Source organism: Panthera tigris, chromosome B2 (assembly GCF_018350195.1).
Source record: "Panthera tigris isolate Pti1 chromosome B2, P.tigris_Pti1_mat1.1, whole genome shotgun sequence".
Taxonomy (NCBI): Eukaryota; Metazoa; Chordata; class Mammalia; order Carnivora; family Felidae; genus Panthera; species Panthera tigris.
This window is the reverse complement of record NC_056664.1, coordinates 15,601,237-15,624,234: the sequence shown is the minus strand read 5'-3', so window position 1 is coordinate 15,624,234 and position 22,998 is coordinate 15,601,237. Positions and strand designations below refer to the sequence as shown.

At 48.6% G+C, this 22,998-nt stretch overlaps 1 protein-coding gene across 3 annotated transcripts in view; it reads left to right on the top strand.

Moving 5' to 3' along the window:
* Window positions 1-22,998, top strand: part of PHACTR1 (phosphatase and actin regulator 1) — a 554,037-nt gene that overhangs the window by 471,931 nt on the left and 59,108 nt on the right. For all 3 annotated transcript variants that reach the window (XM_042985704.1, XM_042985705.1, XM_042985703.1), the window contains one exon: window positions 16,253-16,574. In XM_042985704.1, coding sequence (XP_042841638.1) covers window positions 16,253-16,574 — 322 coding nt within the window. The remainder of the gene's footprint in view (window positions 1-16,252; window positions 16,575-22,998) is intronic.

Genomic DNA, 22,998 nt, shown 5'->3' with positions numbered 1-22,998 from the left:
GGGTGTTCCTCCAGCCTGGACAGTAATGCCAACCTGATCGGCTGCCTTTTTGCGATGAGTCTGGTGCTTTTCGAAATAGTTTCTGATTGATCTCTGTACATTTTTGTGAGATGTGATGGGGATGGAGGTAGGGAAGAATAGTCACCTGGTTTACACTAGAAAAGCTGATTGTTTAAGAAAAATCGGTGCCGTTAAGAAAAATCCTGCCGTTGCAGGAATTCTGCAAGAGACGTATGCCTAGACCCCGTGCTTCCTAACTCCTAGTCCAGGAAATGAAGGCTATTTCTGTGATAGAAAGGTGTCGAGTCCCAATTAAACACAGGGTTGAGTCAGACTACTCTATCAACGTACTAAGTCAGATGTTTGTGGTTTCAAAGAGCAGATTTCCATTTAAAGGAACCATTCCATTCAACACCTCAGTAACACCTTAGCCCAATGTCCCAAAAGGTAAATGCATAGAAACCCACAAAGGAGAAGGTACCCTCATAAGCTTCCCCCCGAGAGGGAACCACTGTCCATTCATCTGTCTGTCTAATAAAAACCAAATGCCTGCTCTACATCATCTCTTATCATCAGCTTTTTACACATGGCATGATCTCTTGTGAACTGGTTGTCCTGTTCGTAAATACTCCACAATATGGTGTCATTAGCTGCTCGGCGTGCAGTGGGATTTGCTTGTCCGGCCCTCATGGGCTCTCTCATCATCTGTTGTAAAAATCACAGCAGTGAACATCCTCAGCAGCATACATAGCTTTATAAGCACCCGAATTTCTCCTGATTTATTTCTAGAATTAGAATTACTGATTCTAAATCTAGAAGTCAATGGTGTGGCTCTTAAGAGCTAGCAGCTTTTGAAGGTTTTGGTGCCAAATTTCCCTGAAGATTAAATATGGCAAAATAAACTCCTGCCTATAGTTCCTATTTATTCACCACACTTCTAGGTGGAACATTGTGCTAGGTATCAAAGCAGATGCAAGTGAATGAAAGTTTAGTGGATCTGTATGTACACACGTGTATGTGTGTGTATGGACACACACACACACACATACACACACACAATAGGGTGCTGAAATAACTACTGTCAGGAGTATCCTTTGGAGTTCAATGTGATCTGAGAAAAGGGCATAGAAAGGCTGAAGCTTGAGCTGACCCTTCAAGCATGAAGGGCATTTATAGAGAATGAGGCGAGAACATTCCAGAGAAAAAAGGCCCTGGTCAGAGACCCAGAGATGGCAAGTGCTTCGGGTCTGTGATGAGGTGGCCAAGCTGGGGCAGAGGGTCCTTCTCAGGACGTATTGAGAAAGGGCTCCCTAGGTAAGGCATATGAGCATTTAGATTTTGTTCCCCCTGGCAGTGGAAAGCCTTTGGAGGTTTTTGAGCAGGGGAGAGATGTGACAGTGATTCGCCTTTAGAAAGCCTTCCTGGGTCACCGTGTAGAATGAACAGGAGAAAGTTGAAAGCCTAAAAAGGCCAGCCCTGTGCCTCGTTCTCCGGCATCACTAGTTGAATTCGACTGAGTAATTTGAACCAGCGAGACTATGGAAAAAGCTGTTCTTGTTTCTGAAATTGAGCTCACAAGCACTTGGCCGATCACAGCAGGAGGAGAGAGAACAGTGGGTAAGACATTTTAAAAGAAGAATTGACAGCTTCTTAACCAGCAACAGCCTCTAATTTATTTAGTTATCTGATTAATGAAGGCACCCTTCATTCATTCACAGCTTCAGCCATGAGCGGTGAACTTGGGTGGCTTGATATCCACAGGACTCTTGATCTATGAGCCACTGAAGATATCTGAAATTAGCCCAATCTCTCTGGCTTCCCGCATCCCTTCCCAAGGAGAGAGGACTCATCTACTCTCTATAAACCTCCCCTCCGCATAGCTAGGATCAAATGGATAAAAATACTTAACGGCTAATAATCCTTACCGCGTTGTATCTGGTAGCTTCTTAAATATGAGGCAGACAAGACAGGTGGAGATGCTTGTGGGCTGGAAGCCTGGTGCTGGCCTTTTGGGCTTAAAGTCAAGCAGACATGCTTAATTTTTGTAAGTGAACAATCAGTCATAATGAATCTGCATCACCATGAGGCAGCTACATTAACCCTGTTCTGTTACTAATTACTCTAGAGACATCTGGGCTATATCAGAAGGAATTAATAAACCAGGAATGATAGAACTCTAAACTGAGACTTAGAAGTGGTAGCATGTTCTTACTGTCTGTTGCTCTGTTGACATTCTTGAAAGGCAACGCAGGACAGCTTGAAAGACACCAAGCATGATTAATAGAGAGCGACAGTGGTTAATGGCCTGGTAGGATACTAGAGGAGGAAGCATGAGCCTGACCTGGAGCTGCTTCCAAGTATACGATCAGACAAAGACGAGCAGAAACATCTCTCCTTTGTCATTTGCTTGCTTCGACTTCATCTGGAAAACCATTATAAACTTGGAGACTTTCTCATGAGTTTTCTCAGTTCTCCAGCAAGTAGAGAGAGCCTTTTTGCTCTCCCAGACTGTCTTCTTCCATCATCATCTTCTTCCTTCTTATCTTCTCCAACAGCAGCGTGCACAGTGGCTTGTAACACAGGGGCACCAGATTCCTTTCCATTCTGGAAGCACAGCGCGTAGCAGAGCTGGTTGCATAAGGCATATGATCTGAAATGAGTGAGCCTCAAATGCATCCTTCTTGGAATGATGGCGAGCCCCAGAGGAAAAGGGTTGATTGAGGCAAAAACAAACAACAACAACAACAACAAAACCCACTGCTATCTCCTATGTTTCTAAGTCTTCATCAATCATCTCTCTAGCCATCCTGGCTCCAGGAGTCAGATACAAAACACTGCATGAATAATTCATGACTCTGCATAAGGTACCTGTGATTAGGTACCCCCGTAGGTGCCATTTGTGTGAAGCATAATCAACTAACGTAAGAGCTGGACTTCACAGTCAGGCTTTCACACTTGGGTGATAAAAATGGCAGCTGCCATTTTTTGAGAACTTGATGACATACCATTTAGTGCTGTGGAGTCGATACTGTGATCATTATTCTCTCTTTTTCCTGGGGGAGGAAAATGAAATTCGATTAAGTTGAAGGACTGAGTCATGGTTACATAGGTACTAAGTGCCAGAGATGGACTCAACCCACTTTGTTTTACTCTGGAGTTCTTACTTCCAACCACGAGTTTCTACCGCACTAAGCTACCTATTCTTAAAATGCAAAATAAGAGAATCATGAGCTTCCTTTGCACGTTTTTGCCTTGTGCGTTTCCGCCTGTTTAAGAAAATTGGCTTCTTTATTTGCATAACTCAAAGACAAAAATGTATCCAGTCTTTCAAACGTAAGTCATACTCTCAAGGCACTGGATTATAAAGCGGAGGACCCGAATGCATGCAGTTGGGTTGGGTTTAGAAGAATGTGCTAGAAGCAGACAGTCCATAAGAATCAAGAACGGTGCAAATGGCACGGGAGCATTTGGCCACAATTGGAGACTGGCAATTTGGCAAAGAAAGGGAGGCATTGCTGATCCTTAAAAAGAAGTCCTTCTGCTAACGTGAACCTGCCCAGGCTTCTTTGCGTTGTCTTTAGACCCTGAAATACAAGGAAACTTCTGGTGGTTGATGGCCAGTTTCAACATTCTGAAGGTTTTGCAACTGCAGATGTACCTGGCAGGTGACCTCCGTGCCTTGTGGTATTCCTCAGCTTTATACTCGTCTAATGAGAATCTTCTATCCAGAGCTTGTCACCCCAAAACCAACATTCCTGTCTTAGCCATCTCTCTAGTTTTGTGGACACTGTCCATGGCGGACTCTTCTGCAATCACATCCTCATGGTGATTTTGTTGTTCCTCCCTGGCTGTCTCATCCTCTGTCCCCATTTCTCTCCAGCACCCCACCCCACCCCACCCTACCTCCTACTCTCCAGCCCTACAAAATCATATACTTTTGCTTCTATCCTTGCCTCCCCTCCCTGCCTTCTACTCTGAAGGCACAAGAAGAGTTGTGAATGGACCCCTGTGACCTTGAACCTCATCTCTGCCTTAAATGGAAAACATCAACTGTAACCCAGAAGCCTCAGAAAGAGGTTTAAGGTTCATTCTCTTGATAGCTAATACCGTGAGGCATGGGAAATACACCCAATATACTCTTGGTTTCCCTTTCTTAAAATGTAGAAATTCCTTCCTGGTGCCTATGAGGACTTCCTATTAATAAAAACATGTTTTAAAGGGTGCTTTCTGCTCTGACCTCTGTGATCAGCATGAAGATTACAGCGAAACACTTTTCTTTTTTATGTAGCACCGTTAGGTTAGAGATTTAATTCACTTGGCACTTTTTTTCTTTTTGTAGTGAAAACATAATGTAAAATTTACCTTCTTGGGGCACCCAGGTGGCTCAGTCAGTTAAGCGTCCAACTCTTGATTTCGGCTCAGGTCACGATCTCACGGTTTGTGAGTTCGAGCCCCGCTTTGGACTCTGTACTGACAGCTCAGAGCCTGCTTGGGATGTTCTCCCTCTCCCTCTCTCTCTCTGTTGCCCCCTCCTCCCCCCACCTTGTGCTCTCTCCCTCTCTCCCAAAGTAAACAAATAAACTTAAAAAAAAAGTACCTTCTTAACAGTTTGTAGGTATGCAACTCGGTAATGTTAACTGTATTCACAGTGTTGGGCGGCAGATTTCCCGAACTTCTTCATCTTGTGAAATTCAAACTCTGTACCTGTGAAACAACTCCCCTTTTTCTCTCCTCCCCGCTTAGCCCCTGATGACTGCCATTTTACTTCTTGTCTCTCTGAGTCGGAGCTACCTTCTAAAAGTGGAATCAGACGGTGCTTGCCTTTTTGTTAGAGGCTTATTTCACTTTGCATAATGTCCTCAAGGTTCATCCGTGCTGCAGCACGTGATCAGATGTCCTTCCTTCGTAAGGCTGAATGCCACGTGCGTTTTGAGCACCCACCATGTGCCTGGTGTTCTTCCAGCCTTAATTTAATTTATGAGCAGTGTTCCCTCATCAGCTGTCGGGGTCGTAGGCAGTTAGAAGCTACAGAAGGTGTTTAGTACGAAGACGTGATGGCATGGTACTAAAGAAATTCAAACAGCAAGAGGCCGACACCTTTGGAAAGACTCAGAAAAAGCAGGATAGCATCATCAGGGAGGGGGTATTTAAAACAGGCCTTAAAGATGAGTACAGTTTTGCCGGGTAGGGATAGGAAAGGAGGTCTTGGTAAATGAAGTAACGTACACAGAGGCACCTACGTCTGAGGCATAATATGTTCGAGAAATAGGGCGCCTGGGTGGCTCAGTCGGTTGAGCGTCTGACTCTTGGTTTCGGCTCAGGTCACGATCTCCCTGTTCGCAGGATGGCGCCCTGTGTCCAGCTCTGTGCTGACGGTGCACAGCCCGCTTGGGATTCCCTCTCTCCCTCTCTCTGCCCCTCCCCTGCTTGTGCTCTCAAAATAAATTTAAAAAAAAAAAAAAAAAAAGGCAAATAGCCCAGCGTGGCAAGAGTGCAGGCTTCTTGTAGTGAAGCCAAGATCAGGCCAGAAGTGGGTCGAAGGGAAGCTGTGGAAAGCCTCGAATGCCATGATGAAGGATTTAACTTTGGAGGACAAAGTGGGGCACGTTTTGTGGGCATTTAGCGGCGATTGCTTGATTTCAACCAAACCTGTCTCTTCGATGTTCTCCTGGATTCGATGGACAATAATGCTGCGGGATGGATTCACAGCTGGATGCACACATGAAGGCGGGAGATGGCCATCGTCAACCTGAAATTGCGAAAGGCCCCCAGCGGCTGCCCCTGCTGGTTCTTCCTCTTGAACACTGGTTCAGGGTCCAGGGGGCAGTCTGAGAGTGGGGTTGTAGTCGGGCTCGTCCCCCGCCGCGTCCTCGGCTAGCACCAAGCATCCCCAGGACAGGAGGGCTTGTGAGGGAGAGAGCCGCCTGTAGCTGAGGCCTTGAAGGAGAAGCTGGATGACCATTTGCCCACAAGTTCATAGCAGGATACTTGTTCTCGGGCTCTGGGTGGTGCCGTAAACCAAATCTGATATTCGTGCTTCGATAGTGCCTGAAGGAACCGTGATACCTACATGGACAAGTGAAAGAACATGACAGCCATCCATCAGTCAAACTTGGGGTCCAGACCTGGGTGCCATAGAGCACGCTGGGAGTTTCAAGGGAAAATGGGGAGGCCCTGGTAGACCACCGACTGCGGGTGGGTAGACCAGCCACCCCCATCACTGTAAATGCAAGAAATCAGAGTGTGACCCCCCCCCCCCAAAATGAATCCATATCATGCCTCAGGTAGATGCAGGGCTGGGGAGGAAGTGCAGCCATCTGTAGGTTGCCTTTATAATACCTAGGGATCTAGCTTGAACGTATTTGTACCTTCTCCGTGAATGTTCTGCCCCTTCCTAGCTCCCTAGGGTCTATGCAGTATTTCATTTTATGCGAGCTCAGTGAACGACTTCGAAACATCATAGATCTTCCCCTTGGTTCCAGGGTTCTGAGATCAGATGAGCATATTTGTGCTTGCTTTCATGACTTTGTGACTTTGAGACTTTGGTCGGACCCTCCCAGCTTTTGCCGGGATGGTCACAAATAGCAATCTTCCCGGGAGGGACTGTCAGACCCATCTCTGGAATCTTCTCATTTCCCTTTGTGCCTGTCTTGCAGAAGGCTTAGGTTCCACAGCTCAGTTATCAGTTGAATGGTGCTCTCCTCCCCCGGTCTCCCTAGGGGCAACAGGGCTCACCTGCATTGCTGCAAAAACAAACAGGATAATGTGCTTTTGTACAGATGATTTATAATTTCCCCCAAACCGCTGATCTCGTCAACAGGTGTTTGTTGTTGTGATTTATGGGACACCTACAATTCTAACTCCTTAAAAGCAGTTTGCTGGCAATGAATCGTGTAATTTCACTTTGAAAAAAATTGAATTTAATTTTTTTAATGTTTATTTACCTTTGAGAGAGAGAGAGAGAGAGAGAGAGAGAGAGAGAGAGAGAGAGAGAGAGAGAGCGGGAGGGAAGGGGCAGAGAGAGAGAGGGGAGACACAGAATCGGAAGCGGGCTCCAGGCTCCGAGCTGTCGGCACAGAGCCCGATGCGGGGCTCGAACGCACGAACTACGAGATCATGACCTGAGCTGAAGTCAGACACTTAACTGACTGAGCCGCCCAGGTGCCCCTAAAAAAATCTAATTTAATTGCATGCCCTACAAAGGTGGCCGGTGACCCAGCTGTGACCCCCACCCACTGCCCAGCATCTCCATCTCAGTGATGCATGTCCCTCCCTCCTTGTTGTCATCTGCCGTCCGGATGGTCTTTGGAAGGGGACAAATTTTAAAACAAAATGCTTTGTTGTAGAAAGTGACTCAGAAACAGAGTCAGGTGCTGGTGATGTGTATGCTATAATGGCCCTCAGTGTTAGGATTCTGGAAGGTCTCAGGACATCTTTGGCACGAGCATCAGGTGTTTATGGTCGTGTCTGTGTGCTGGCCGGCTTGGGGGAGAGCAAGCCAGGCTTAGGGCATTTAACACAAGTCACTTCTCTGTTACTCGCTTCCCGTCACACCATCCCTCTTACCACAAGGAGTCGGGAGACCCGTTTTGCCTTTCCAGGCATCTGAGCAACGAAAAAGGCCTGGCAGCCTAAGAATCCCTAGGATGGTCTGAAGGAATTGACGGAACTCATCTGAGCACCTTTGTCTCAGCGTTGGAGCCAGAGGGAGTCTGATTCTGGGCTCTGTAATTCTGGATTCTCATTTAAATTCTAAGTACTCTTTCTAGAGGCTCTTTATGTTCTTGGGTGGAGTGTCTGTGTCTATAAAAGGAGATCAAAGACTCTGACCCGCTGAAACCAGGTGGCAAATGACCGAGCAACCGTTACCCCACCTCTGTCCACGCAGACGCTAAGAGCTACTCTCACGGACAAGCGCTCTAACGCGTCCTTGGTTATAAATGGGCTTCTCCAGCAGGTGTTAATAAAAAAGTGAGGAGAGAGGCTCGGGCTGTGTTCCTTTAGCCCAGACTGGTTCTGTTAGACACTCCGGTCCTGTGGCGTAAGAATGGACTGCAGAAGTCACCTGGGGTTTTCATTTCCTTGTCTGAAGTCGTAAGCCAGGGCGGTGTCGTGTTTGGAAATACAGCCTTCTTTTATGGCTCCGTGACACCCACAGTTGGAGTTTATTTTCCTTGCTCTCTGGAACTGGTTGATTTTGCTTTTTGCACTCCATCAGCATAGACAGGTTTATGAATATACTGCATCTCCATCAGTCGGGCTGCAGAGGACTCATCCATTTTGAAGGCAGCAAGCAGAGAGCTCCGTGCGTGCCCCAGCATCACCAGTCACAATCATCATTATAAATGCAGGAGCTAGAGTGGGTCCTCTGGCAACCCATAAACACCATGCATCCCATGGATGCAAAGTATTTTATTCAGCGAGGTGCTATCGAGGTAAAGGAGACCTTCTTGATCCCTGGATTTTTGGAGGTCAAGAGTCTGAATTCCACCCCCACCCCCATACACACACACACACAAGGATTTGCTATCCTTCCCAGCTGCTGAACCACAGAGAGTCTGGATTCTGTCATTCCAGGTTCTGGGTTCTTTCCTGCCAGCCCTCAATGCCGATGCAGGGCAGCGCGTCTCAGGACAGCACCCTGAACCCCGATGGCTGTGCCTTTTTTTTCTTCCCGCACCGCTTTGCCACAAGCCCGGAAGGTTGCCGGGACGGTCCTTCCGAAGCTCTCGTTCCCGTTATTTGGTTCACTTGCAGCTGGGTTTTCGCCTACTGACTTAGAACCACCACACGTCAAGCCACCACACTCCCCGTTGCTGTCTTGGCTTCTCGCTTCCCACACCAGCCGGGCAGCATCAGGCCGAGGGGGACTCTCTCCCAGGGTTCAGCAAGTGCCCTGCAAGCAATGGGACAGAGGTATATGGCGGTCCTCAGATCACAGAGTGTGTCCGCCTCGTCCGACCCTCGCGGCAACCTGTGGGGAGAGGCAGAGAATGTATTGCTTTTTCAGAACCAACGAAGCCTGTATTTGGTGAACTCCTTTTACAGATCAAGGACTCAGCTGCACAGATTTCACACTCAGGCCCTCCGCTCACTGTTCAGGGACTTTGTAAAGTTATAGAAAGCTATTTTTAAACGTTGTAAAAAATTATAAAAAGGTGCCCTTTGGAAGAATGAATTCACAGAAGGCGGCCCCTTCCTCTGGGGGTGACTGCCCTTCCCAGGACAGGCCTCAGGCTGGATTTCAGCCCGCTGGTCCCCGTGAAGAAGCTGGGTAGACATTAAGGCGGGTTATGCTCCCTTTGTATAGATGAGCAAACTGAGGCTCAGAAAGGCTAACGTCTCAGGCAAAGTGACAGAGCTTCTTGGTCTTGGACCTGGGATTAAACTTCAGCTCTGCTGAGACCTGGGTGATTTCGCAGCCCTGCAAGAGAAGCCTCCCACCACCCCTGCTCAGCGCTCCGAGAGCAGGTGCAGGAGCAAAATGGCCCCCAGGGGGCCCTGCGCGGGTCCCATTTTGCACGAGGGAGCAGCCTCTTCGCAAAACGGTGGCTCTTAGAAGATAGCCTATCGGAGTTGTCAGGTGCAGAGTCCCCCGGGGACTTTGTCAAGACGCAGATTCTATTCAGAAGGCCTGGGCTGAGCCTGGGAATCTGCGTGTCCGACTCGCTCCCAAGAGTCACTGCCTCTGCCAGTCCACGGACTGCCCCCCCTTTGATTAGCAGAGCCTTTGCATAGGAGACCCTGTTAAGTTCTACCTTTTCCCGCTGCTCCGAAGACGTGACGAGAAGGAAAACCAACAGATGTTTATGGAGCACCTGCTATGCCCTGGGCCCAGTTCCTGTCCCTGGCCAGGTGAGGAAACAGCCGCACCGAGCAGGATACAAGCAATGCGTCACTTGTCATATCTCCTGCAAGTAAAAATCGGCAACAAGTCAAGAAAAATGAAATGGACTGAACTGACTCTGTAGGAGAGGCCGTGACAAAGGGAAATACAGGACCCATGAGAGCCTAGTGATGGCACCTTAACCAACCTTGGGGGGAATAGATGAGCCCCTAAGGAAGCAGTTCTATAATGAAGACAATGATAGCGACCAGATTCATAGCTACTATTCATTATTGAGTACCAGGCACCGTGCTGCCCCGGGTACAAACTGATATTATGTAATTGGCTCAAGAAGCCTACGACCTACTAATTCCTCCCCATTTCATAGATTGGAAAACTGAAACAGAGCTGGATGAGTGTTTGATTTGACAGTTTATCTTCTGTGTTTAGCATGACGAATGCTGGAAGCGATTTAATGCCTCTGGCGGCTCTTTCTCAGGGTGGTCTCGACCGAGGTCACCGTGATCCGGGAGCTTCTCTGCAAAGCGGACTCCTGGACCCCACTGTAAACGTGCTGAATCTGATTCTGCAAGGGGGGCCCAGGAACCTGCCTCTCCCATACCTGCCTAGTGAAGTGGGTGACATCACTGCCTTGAGAAATTGGCCTCTTGGGAAGAAACCGTGAAGTCATGCAGGACGTCCCCAATCCATTCATCTCCGTCTGTCATCCTTGTCACAGAAATGCCAGTGGCTCATTAAACAGAAATGAGTACTGGGTATACGGCTCTTCATTTGTTTAATAACTGCACACAGAAGCACACAGAGGGCGTATCACAAGCAGCAAGAAGGAGGCAAGAGGGATCTCGTGCACTGAATCAACTCGGTAGGAAAAGCGAGACATCTGATTAAGTATTTATTGCTTGAGACAAAATTTTGAAGACAGGTTCTTTAGGCAAACTTGTCTGAAATGTCCTTAAAGCATTCTAAAGCAAATAAAAGAGAAAAATTCACCCAGAAGGATATAGGAAATCTTTTCATCCCCGAGATGCTCAATGATAAGTGATTTTTATAAAGAGACAATTAAATGGGAAGTGCCATTAGACAAATCCGTTTAAAGACAAGTCCCTTAATTGCAGACGTTAGATTTAGGCACAGCTACTGGTGAGGTGAGTGGATCTCCGATAGTTTAGCTTTCAGTACTTTGGTCTCCTGCAGATTGGTCTTTTACTCTTTGTATGTTGGGGGCATAGAAATAGAACCTGGAGACCATGCCGCGGACCGGCCCAGGGGCCGGATGGACCCGATGCATCGTATCCCTGCCTCGGGCAGCACTGTGCTTCAAGCGGTTCGGCACCCTCAAATCAGTGGTTCTCCCCGATTCTTTCCTCTCACTCCCTGACTGGGGAGCACCTGGGAAGCAGCTAAACTCCAAACCCCTGGCTCAGAGATTCTCATTCAGCAGGTCAGAGGTGAAGCTTAGGGACCGCTTCAGTGGTGGGACCGCTGCAGGTGGTCCAAGAACTCTGCTTAAGAATGAGCACCCTTTTGTGTTTCGTTTTCAGAGAACAGGGCAGGAGTAAGAAGTTGAGGGGTTTTCAAACATGGCTTGTAAAAAGTACACAGCGGGGCGCCCCGCACCCCGATAGAATCCCTGAGAAGGGCAGGCGGGTCGGCATCGGTATGAGGGTGACGCGCCCCTGGGGTTGAGGACCATGAGGCTGCAGGAGCCTGGGCTTCCCCACGCTCCGCTCTGGGCATCCCGTGGGGACAGCAGTAGCACATGTGGGAAGAGCCATCCAAATGCAGCTGGCCTTGACCAGTACAGAATCGGGCGGAATTAAACAGGGGTGCTGGCCATCAGGGCCGCGGGAGTTCGGGGCAAGAGAGGCCGCAACGGGGGACGTTGGGTCTTCAGTTGTGCTTTGAAGGGTGAATGCAATTTTGATCACCCCGCAGGAGCTGGGAGGGTGTTTTCGGGGGGCAGGTGTGACAAAAGCCCTGACTGAGGGTGAGCATGGTTCCTGAGAAACTCAGTGTGGAAACTTGGCCTGGCCAGGGAGCTGTAGGGCAGGAGGCACCGGCTGGGCTGGGCTGGGCTGGGCTGGATGACCCGTAGCACTGACTGGGGCAGGGAGTCCTCATGGGACCTCCGGCATGACACGTGCTGTAGGGAGATGCCCCTATGGGGTGCAGGTGGGTTACTGCTATCCACCCAGTAAGAGGAGTTGAGGCCCCAGACTGGTGCAGTGGCCAAGGGGGCGGAGAACACAGAAGTTTGCAGGGGACAGAAAGATAAAGCCATCAGACACTCAGAATGGCAGGCGACGTGCAGCTGGCTCCAGATCTGTTATGAGCAATGACGTGGTATTAAGATGTCATAAAGATAGACAAACAGGCACTGAAACTTACTGAAGATCCAGGCTGCCTAGGCCCTCCTCACTTGTCTACCATGTTGGAGAAAGATGGGAATGGCAGAGCGAATTCACTGAAAGCTGATCATTCCAGCTGGTTTTACCCTTTTTCCCAATCTCCTCTCTTTATACCAGGTCTACGGAACTAAAAATTATCTTAAATAATTCATTTTCATTTGCCACACCTATTTAACTTATGACCGTGTAGAGTAAAACAACCGGAAAGGAGATGCAGGAAAAGAGAAGGGGTCCCCTGGGACCCCAGCATCTCCTTTCTTGAGCAATGAAAGTAACCATGTTCGCTAGTTCGGTCATTACTTCCTTACCCGTTCTGACAGAATTCCTGGTGTTCCCTTGGCCATTTTCCTAGTGAAGAAACCAAGGAAGCTTTGCTGGAGTCGTGGTGACAGGAAGTCGTGTGGTAGAGTGTGTGCGGGACATTATAGGTTACAGAGATGGGTAGAACTCAAGGTAATCACTGTTCCTTCCCAGGTAGACCATTCCATGCTGCCTTCCTGGCTCTGCTTCCTCCTGCCCAAGCGAGTGAGCACCTAGCTACTGCCTTAGATCTGCAAAGGAAGGAAGGACAGGCTAAGAGTTCTTGGGTAGAAACCCTTAACGCTTCCGTACACGTTGCATTTGCTAGGTTTGTGTGAAGGCTTCCAAGAGTCAAGGGAGTGGACCCTTCGGTAGCAGGAACTGGACAGAGGGGGGTGAGTTTCTACATCTCAGCCACTTTGCGGTGAGCACCATTGGTCACGCTCCTGAACGTGGTTACCTTGTGTCCTGTGCTTGGGGGCTGGTGGCAAACAGGGTGAGCCTTTGTGGAGGAGCACGAGGGAACCATGGTCATGATTGGCTGCCATTTTGGCATTGGGGAGCAATCTTTTCTCAGGCCTCCTGGAATTGCTAGGTTTCCTCGTATCTCAGCTCTAGGATCCACGGTTTAGCGTCCATACAGCTGCGTGATCCTGAAATTTTTATCCACCTTACGCTCCCATTTTTCCCATCCCGAGAGTATCTATTTCTGGGGAAGGTGAGAACTCATCCCACAGCAGAGCCTCGTAGCATCAGCCCGTTCTAGAAACATGTTGTGAGCCACTCGCTCTGTGAGCTGGGCACCGTGCAAGATGCTAAGCATAGAAGGACAAGTTATCCGAGGTCCTTGTTCTCCAGGAGAGGAGACAGCTATCTAAGCAGGAAGTGCTGTTGGGTATCTTCAGACTCCGGTGCCGTCGTCTGTAAAAGTGAGATGCTGTGTGTCTATGCCAGAGGCTCCTTGTGAGGACTGAAATGAAAAGCACTTAGAACAGTATCTGGCACATGGTAAGCATGGGGTAAGGGGCGGCTAGAGTTATTTCTGTCATCATGATGCCACTGTTGCCGTTAGCACTGACCTACCTCGTGCCCAAGGTAGGTCTGCCGGGTGCAGAATGGAAGGAGGGAGGTAAGGACCCAGGAAGGTTCTTCAGGGCAGGTCATTTTTGAGCTGGATCTTGAAGGGAGAGGAGGAATTGACCAAGAAGACAAAACAGAGAGGAATGTTCCAAACTGAGAGAAAGTGGAGAAGGCCCAGGGGTGTGCAGACATCAGCTAGTTTGGGGAACGCAATGGTTCTGGAGGGCAGGGGAGGCCTTGCATGCACACCTTGGGTTTCTCTGTGACGTAGGAGTAGCATCGTGCTGAGCGACGGGAGCCTTGAGGAGACCAGGGAAGATCGTGACAGCCCCATGTGGAGGATGTGAGGGACAAAGGCCACCCTGTGGGATTTAGGGGAGGGTGGACACTGAATTTGGGGGCCAGCAAATAGGTAAAATCCACAGGAGAGAAACAGTAGGAGATTCTGATCTACAGTCTTTCAGATATGGTAGGAGAGGCGGGGTTTTTTTTTAATGTTTATTTATTTATTTATTTATTTATTTATTTATTTTTAATTTTTTTACAACATTTTTTATTTATTTTTGGGACAGAGAGAGACAGAGCATGAACGGGGGAGGGGCAGAGAGAGAGGGAGACACAGAATCGGAAGCAGGCTCCAGGCTCCGAGCCATCAGCCCAGAGCCCGACGCGGGGCTCAAACTCACGGACCGCGAGATCGTGACCTGGCTGAAGTCGGACGCTCAACTGACCGTGCCACCCAGGCTCCCCTAATGTTTATTTATTTTTGAGAGAGACAGAGCGTGAGCAGGGGAGGGGCAGAGAGAAAGGGAGACACAGAATCCAAATCCAAAACAGGCTCCAGGCTCTGAGCTGTCAGCACAGAGCCCGACGCGGGGCTCAGACTCACAAACTGTGAGATCATGTCCTGAACTGAAGTCGGACGCTTAACCAACTGAGCCACCCGGGCGCCCTGGAGAGGCTGTGTTTAACAGGAGAACCAGAGTAGGCTTCAGGAGGGAAAGTGTGAGCATAGAGAGATGACTTAAACATCTAAACACAGACCATGGGAGCCATGGATGATGTGCCAGGAAGGTGGGCTCTATTTCTATCTCTGGGGTTTAAACAAAGGAGTGACATCAGGTTGGTGCCCTCAGGATGTCACTTTGGCAGAACTGTGGGGGTTAAACTATGGAAGGCCACACGGGAAGCAGACAGATACTTGGAGAAAAATCTAAGTCCCCAGAACCCTGCAGTGCCCCCTGATGTGGATTCCAGCTGTCAAGTTCAGAGAGCTCTGTCTGCATCACACACATGCCGTACGGCCTTCCCCCTCCCCACCATCTTGCTCTTATTGGCTAGGCTTCTCCCAGGCCCACCCACAGCCCACAAGACCCAACCATGCCCCCCACCGGTGCTAGATCATGTCCCGGAATTTGCAAGGTCATCCCAAAGATGCCCCAAGGGCTGGTCTGTCCCGAAGCTCCCCTAAGTTTAGAGCATCTCTGGGAAGCTTCAGGGACATTGTCGTGGAACCAAGGGGTGTTGGGTGTGTGCACCTTCCACCGGGGCCCAGGAATGGGTAGTGGAGCCTCTCTACAGTTTGAACAGCCCAACTGTGGATGCCACATGAGTGGGCCAAGGAGCCCAGCCACCATGCTCAGACTTCATGGAGGTCAAGTGTGGAGGTGAAGAGATGAGCTAAATAGCCCACAGACCGTGGAAGCCTTGCCTCCCCGTGGGGGCACCTGAGCCCTAGGACCACGAATCCTCCTAAAGCATCATCCCCAGGTTCCAGATGAGGGAATTAAGGCTAGCAGTACTGATGCCGCTTGTGGAGGGACATGCCATTAATGGACTTGAACCTAGGGCTGGCTTCTAGTCCCATGCCTGTTAGAAAGTGAATTTGCAACTACGTGGATGGAACTAGAGGATAGTATGCTAAGCGAAATTGGTCAGAGAAAGACAAATAACCTATGACTTCACTCCTAGGAGGACTTGAAGAGATAAAACAGATGAACATAAGGGAAGGGAAGCAAAACTAATATCAAAACAGGGAGGGGGACAAAACACAGGAGACCCTTAAATACAGAGAACAAACAGAGGGTTGCTGGAGGGGTGGTGGGAGAGGGGATGGGCTAAATGGGCAAGGGGCACTAAGGAATCTACTCCTGAAATCATTGCTTCACTCTATGCTAATCAACTTGGATGTAAGGTGTAAATTGAAGAAGAAGAAGAAGAATTAAAAAGAAAGTGCCGGCTGAAAAGGATTATGTTCACGTGACAGTGGTAAAATTGTAGACACCACGGCATTTCCTAGAGCAGGTCTGGTTAAAGTTCCAGGGGTTTCTGTGATCACATAGAGCGCATTCACTTCCCCTTCCTGCTGCTGGTGAGCCTAATACTTAGCCTGATGGCCGTGTGACCCACATGGCTAATCCCTGGGTCCCTGAGCTCCCTCGTGGCGGGAAACCAGAGCAGGTGGGTGCGTGGTGGGGGCACCAACCCTGCTGGTGTCTTCAGTGGGGGCCCGCGTCCGTGCCCACAGTCCCAAGGTGGGTACGAGTGGTGTTCTAGGTCTCTTCTGCCCCCCCCCCCCCAGAACTCACGTGTGCCTCTCGCCCTCCTTGTGCTGCAGATCCTGGCGCCCCTGTGAAATTGCCTTGTCTGCCAGTGAAACTGTCCCCTCCGCTACCTCCAAAGAAAGTCATGATCTGTATGCCTGTAGGGGGGCCAGACCTCTCCCTGGCGTCCTACGCGGCCCAGAAGAGCGGCCAGCAGAGCGGGGCCCAGCACCACCACACGGTCCTGCCGTCCCAGATCCAGCACCAGCTGCAGTACGGCAGCCTCGGGCCGCACCTGCCCTCCACCACCGGCTCCCTCCCCATGCACCCCTCCGGCTGCAGGATGATAGAGGAGCTGAACAAAACGCTGGCCATGACCATGCAGAGGCTGGAAAGGTAACTGGCGGGGGACGGGAGGGGGGGGCGGGGGCGGTGGGCGTGGCCGGGTAAGGTGGTCGGGGATCTGACCATGACTGAGGAACATCAAGACCAGGGTAAGGGCTCATTCTCACTTGGGGTGGGGGGCGGGGGGCGGGGGGGAGTTTGAAAGTAAAACCAGACCAAAAACCGAATGTCAAGGGAAGTATGGAAGAAAAAAAAAAATGTCGCCTGTTGCCAAACTATAGAACAGTCACATTTATCGGAAAGGAGAAGTGGGACATCTGGATGGCTCAGTCGGTTGAGCATCTGACTCTTGATTTCGGCTCGGGTCATGATCCCAGGGTTGTAAGATGGAGCCCCACGTTGGACTCTGTGCTGACAGTGTGCAGCCTGCTTGGGATTCTCATTCTCTCTCTCTCTCTCTGTCTCTCTCTCTCTCTCTCTCTCTCTGTCTCTCTCTCTCTCTCTCTCTCTCTCCCCCCCCACCGCCCCTCTCCCCGCTCTCTCTGAAAAAAAAAAAAAAGAAAAAGTAACAGATGTATCCATATATGTACTGTGTAAGTAGCATATGTGTAAATATATAAATACGTAGATATATAATACATATTAAACATTTATGTTTGTAATAAATTATATATTATATAAAATATATATTTAATGTAAGTTTTAAATATAAATATATTGATATATGTATTTATATGTGAGTATATGTAAGTACATAAATATATATAAAGAGTAACATATATGTGTTTTATATATAACACATATGCTTCTATAACAACATTTCTTGAAAACATATACATACAGTTATTAATAGTGGAGGGCACCTGGGTGGCTCAGTCGGTTATGCGTCCGACTTCTGCTCAGGTCATGATCTCAAGGTTCGTGAGTTCAAGTACCACGTGAGGCTCTGTGCTGACAGCTTAGAGCCTGGAGCCTGCTTCCGGTTCTGTGTCTCCCTCTCTCTCTGCCCCTCCCCCACTCGTGCTCTCGCTCTCTCTCTCTCTCTCTCTCTCTCAAAAATAAATAAACATTAGGGGCACCTGGGTGGCTCAGTCGGTTGGGCGTCCGACTTCAGCTCAGGTCACGGTCTCCCGTTCCGTGAGTTAGAGCCCCGCGTCGGGCTCTGGGCTGACTGCTCGGAGCCTGGAGCCTGCTTCCGGTTCTGTGTCTCCCTCTCTCTCTGCCCCTCCCCCGTTCATGCTCTGTCTCTCTCTGTCTCAAAAATAAATAAACGTTAAAAAAAATTAAAAAAAAATAAATAAACATTAAAGAAATTAAAAAAAAATAGTGGCTATCCCTCAGATGGGGAGAAGGAGAGAAATTCTTTTATTTTTCTATTTCATATATTTCTGTACTGCTAATTTTTTATCTTGTGTATATTATTTTTATGATGGAGAAAGATGATCTGAATATAAAATAAGAAAGGATGAGAGCCGGCAGGACAGCAGCGGAGAAGTAGGGGACGAGGAGAGGTAGAAAGGCACGCGCTTGTTTTTGCTGATGAAGGAAGCGGGGTGCTGTAGTCTGATTACTGAGCCGTTAATGTTTAGCCACACCTGATGCAGCCCCCTCCTTCTCCAGAATCCTCCTCTAGTTACCTTGCTGGGAGATCTGCGAAGAGAATCTGAAGGACTCGTTCTGAAGTGTGTGTGTGTGTGTGTGTGTGTGTGTGTGTGTGTGTGTGTGTGTGAGAGAGAGAGAGAGAGAGAGAGAGAGAAAGAGAGTGTGTGTGTGTCTGTGTGTGTGTTCAAATACCACCCCACTTCTGCCAGATTTCCCAGTGTGATTCCAAGGCATGTTGCTTGACCTAATTCCCTAGCATCACAGGAAGAAAGTGTTGCACTCCGCTGTGCAGAAGGTGTCTGAGTTCAGGACCGTCTGTATCTGTCCCAGAGCAATGACAGCTGTTAGCTGGGTCCTACAGATGGGAGAATTGTAGTCTGGAGGGCCCGCTGGCCACCAGAGGACCAGAGGCAAGATGAACCTGGTCAGGAGCTTTCTGATCTAGTGTCCAGACTCTCAGCCATGTATTCTGGGTTTGGGTTCTAATTGATTCCAGAGGAAGTAGCCGTTGCTGGGAATTCTGACTTGATGGTATATTATTATCCACCCTCACTGAAAAAAAGATTGCTTTGGCCCCTTACCATCCTTTCCAACTACTGTTATTGTTAATAAGGAAGGTAGTCATTTCAAATTTGGATGGCACTTTTTCGCCTTTGATAGACTATTATCTTAATCCTCACATCAGCTAGGGAGGCTGGGTTAGTAGAGAAACTAAGGCAGGCTAAGTGAGCTCCCCAATGCCAGCTTCTCGGAAGAGTGGTCCACAGATTGCTTGTTGGCCATCTGCAACCCTATAGGTACAGAAACTGAGAGCAAGCTTTTAGACACTTTCCTAGTGATTGGACAATGATTTTATGTCTGTTGAGTATGATAATAGAAAAGGGTTTCATTTTTTATGTATTTTCTATTATGTTTTACAAAAGCATCATTTTGTGATAGATTGAAAATAGAAATATCCCAACCAACCGGCCAGCAGAACTGGTCCTTCCTCACAGATGTTTTGAAAAGCACCATCCCAGGTAGTGAATCGAGGGGACACGTCCCCCAGCCTGGGTCTTCCTAATGCAAATCCAGAACTCTTTCTGCAATAGGACAGCTGTTTTCCTGGAGACGGCTAATACTCAACATAATTCCCGATCCCCACGCCGACTATATATCCAGTAAGTCTTTGTATCTTGTAGGAACTTGAATCAATTGAAAGAGATTCTCGCAGGAACTCAGGACAGCATGTTAGTTGCTCAACACGTCTCTACTCGAAGGATGCCATTTTAAGAGTTTCCATGGAAAGTACTAACCAAGTGACACGCTGTTCTTCAGTCATTTCTGCGCATGTTTGCAGAACGTTTCAGTTGAGTGTAGACCAATGGATAGGTCTTTTGGACCCAAACCAGGTCAGGTTCTTTACTGAAATGAATCAAAGAAAACAGATTTGTTCTGTTCCATAATATCACAATATAATATGGACACAGGGGATAGGAAAGGGAACAGCACGACCAAGGCAGCCCCCTGTGCTCCGTGCTACCCTCAGACTCTTATTACTTCCTGTCTCACTCCCTTCCTGTCTTCGGTCAAGACACAGGGTTGTTCTGATAGACCAGCCAGGACATAGGGAATTCATGTATATATCACTCTAACAAGATCGCCCTCCAGAGAAAGAGAAGCCTACCACCGAAACAAATAAAGGTGGAGAGATTTGGAGGCACCTGGGTGGCTCGTTTGGTTGAGCATCCGACTCTTGATTTTGGCTCAGGTCACGATCTCACAGTTCGTGGGTTTGAGCCCCTCAGTGGGCTCTGTGCTAATCAGTGCGGAGCCTGCTTGGGATTCTCTTTCTCTCCCTCTCTCTCTGTTCCTCCCCAACTTGCGCTCTCTCTCAAAATAAATAAATAAATGTAATAAATTTTTTTTAAAAGATGGAGGGATTTTTCTCAGCATCCAGGAGTCCTGGAAGGATCTGAAGCATTGAAGTCACAGGCCACCTTTTAGTTCAGTGCGGGATCCACCGTTCTCTCTGGTGATGTTGCCCTTCTTTTTTACTGTCTAAAACTTCTCCCGGTTGCCTGTCAACATGATTTCATTCTTGTTCTGACCAAGTTTAACACAGAAAGGAAGAGTTATTTCGCCCTTCTCCTGCCAATTTCCAGTGATCCCAAAAAACACTGAAAGAAGGAAGAGACATTACTGAGCACTTATGCAAAGTGCGTGCCACCTGCGAAGACCCCGGGGTCTCATAGGATGTCACGTGTAGGGCATTGGTGCAGACCTGTGGCCCGATCCTGATGGAACACTATAAGTAATGCGAAAATTGAATGAAGAATTAAGCAGCATTCGTGCCAGACTTTGGGCCATAAATCTGAATAAATTGTCATGTTATCATTGAAAAGGACCATAAAAAGCATCCAGGCAGCCAGCCCACTGGCTACTGCAGTGTTCCTGACCACCTGTCCTCTACTCCCCGTGAGAACAGGAACCTCCCTGGGTCCCAAGATAGCCCACCCCATTGTCAAGAAGGTGCGATTGTTACAAAGTTATTTCTTACATTAGGTCAAAAGCTTTACTTCTCATAACTTATACCCCCTCAGTTTTCTTTCCCTGCCTGTGAAAAGCTTCCCAAGCTTTGAAGGTAGCTACCACTGACTTTTTGAAGGGCTTCTCTCCTCCGCACGAATAATCCCTAACTCATTATAATAATCATTTATTGAGATGGCTTCTAGACCCTTTATCGTCTTGTTCCTGGTCTCCCAAGAATACTCTCAATCCGTTCCAAATCTGTTCTTACTCGTTACTCTAACCTGAACTTGCTCAATGACACAAAAATGTGATACGGGGTTGGTTGCTCACAGCATTGGCTCACCCTTTCTGGGGGGGGGGGGAGGGGTACAGGAGGAGGGAAGGAACTAGAGACTAAGTTGAAGCAAACTTGAAGAGGGCCGTGTTTATCCGAGGTCACGGGGCTGCCCTCGCCTGCGTGGCCAAGCTGGAGGCCGCCCCTGCATCACGGTAAGCATCTAGGATCCAAAATCGTAAACTGCTGGGATTTCAACCTGACACCTTTTCTTTTTGCCTTTGATTCCTCATCCGTAAACCAGGGAAAATAACACCACCAGCAACCTCGTTATTTATGGAGAACGAGGGACTTAGTCCATCCAATCAGTTGTCTTGCTGCATGGCACGCCCTGAAAGTGTCCAAGAGGCAGTAGTGAATGTTACACCAGATTCCATGGAAAGTCACCCTTCAGTGGCCCCTAAAAGGCACATTGCAAATCGGTTTGATCCAGTCTTGTTGGAGATTTTGTTTTTCTTGGTTTCCTGAAATCACGTGGTCTTCGTTTCCTTTCCTGATGATTCATATCTTTTTTGAAAGTGATGTTTTATCATTCCAGGTATCATGTAGTTTTTAATATCTGCAGTACGCTCCGTGTTCTAGTTGACATAAATCCTGGAATTCAGACCTAAAATCGTAATCAGCCACTAATTTTCTCATCTTAATTCAGTTCATCGGTTCCTTGTCCTCTGGCTTCCCTATTAGTAAAATGACAATGGGAGGGGTGCCTGGGTGGCTTAGTTGGTTAGGTGGCCAACTCTTGATTTCAGCTCAGGTCATGACCTCACAGTTCGGGAGTTCGAGTCCCACATCAGGCTCCACACTGATGGTGCAGAGCCTGTTTAGGATTCTCTGCCTCTCTCTCTCTCTCTCTCTCTCTCTCTCTCTCTCTCTCACCCCCTCTCCCTCTCCCTCTCCCTCTCCCTCTCCCTCTCCCTCTCCCTCTCCCTCTCCCTCTCCCTCTCCCTCTCCCTCCCCCTCTCCCTCTCCCTCACCCTCTCCCTCCCTCCATCCCTCCCTCTCTTCTACCCTTCCCATGCAGTCTCTCTCTCAAAATAAGTAAACTTTAAAAAAATTTTTGTAATGTTTATTTTTGAGAGAGAGGGACACAGAGCACAAGCAGGGGAAGGGCAGAGAGAGGGGGAGACACAGAATCCGAAGCAGGCTCCAGGCTCCAGGCTCCGAGCTGTCAGCACAGAGCCTGACGTGGGGCTCGAACCCACGAACCGAGAGATCATGACTTGAGCTGAAGTCAGACGCTTAACCGACTGAGCCACCCAGGCACCCCTTAAGGGAATACACTTTAAAGGATTCCTGCTTAATTAAGGAAAAGGAAAATTCATACTTCCCATTGCTCAGGCCAGAAATCTGGACGTCACCCTTAACGCCCTTCTTTATCTTGTATTTCATGTCTGATGGGTCTGCAAATCCTATCAGGTCTATACTGAGAGCCACTTTGTACCTGCTCCTGCTACCCAGTGGCCTAACTTCCACTGTCCCTCCCTCCTGGTCTCCTGTTTCCATTCCTTCCCCTTCAGTCAGACAGACAATGTGCAACAAAAATCAGATCATGACATGGGGCGGCCTGGGTGGCCCAGTCGGTTAAGTGTCCGACTTCGGCTCAGGTCACAATCTCACAGTTTGTGGGTTCGAGCTCCACATCGGGCCGTGTGCTGACAGCTCGGAGCCTGGAGCCCTGCTTGGGATTCTGTGTCTCCCTCTCTCTCCGCCCACCCCCCGCTCGCACTCTGTCTTTCTCTCTCTCTCTCTCTCAAAAATAAACATTAAAATTTTTTTTTTTCAAAAATCAGATCATGACTGAATTCGTTTTCGAGGACGGCCATCACAAGGGACCGCAGACTAGGGCACTTAAACAACAGGAGTTTCTGTGCTCGCAGCTCTGGAGGCTGGAAGTCCAAGATCAAAGTGTCACAGGGCTGGTTTCTCCTGAGGCCTCTGTCTCCTTGGTTTGTAGATGGTCATCTTCTCTCCTGATCTCTGCTCAGGACCTGTCCCACTCCATAACCTCATGTTAGATAGATTGAAGTA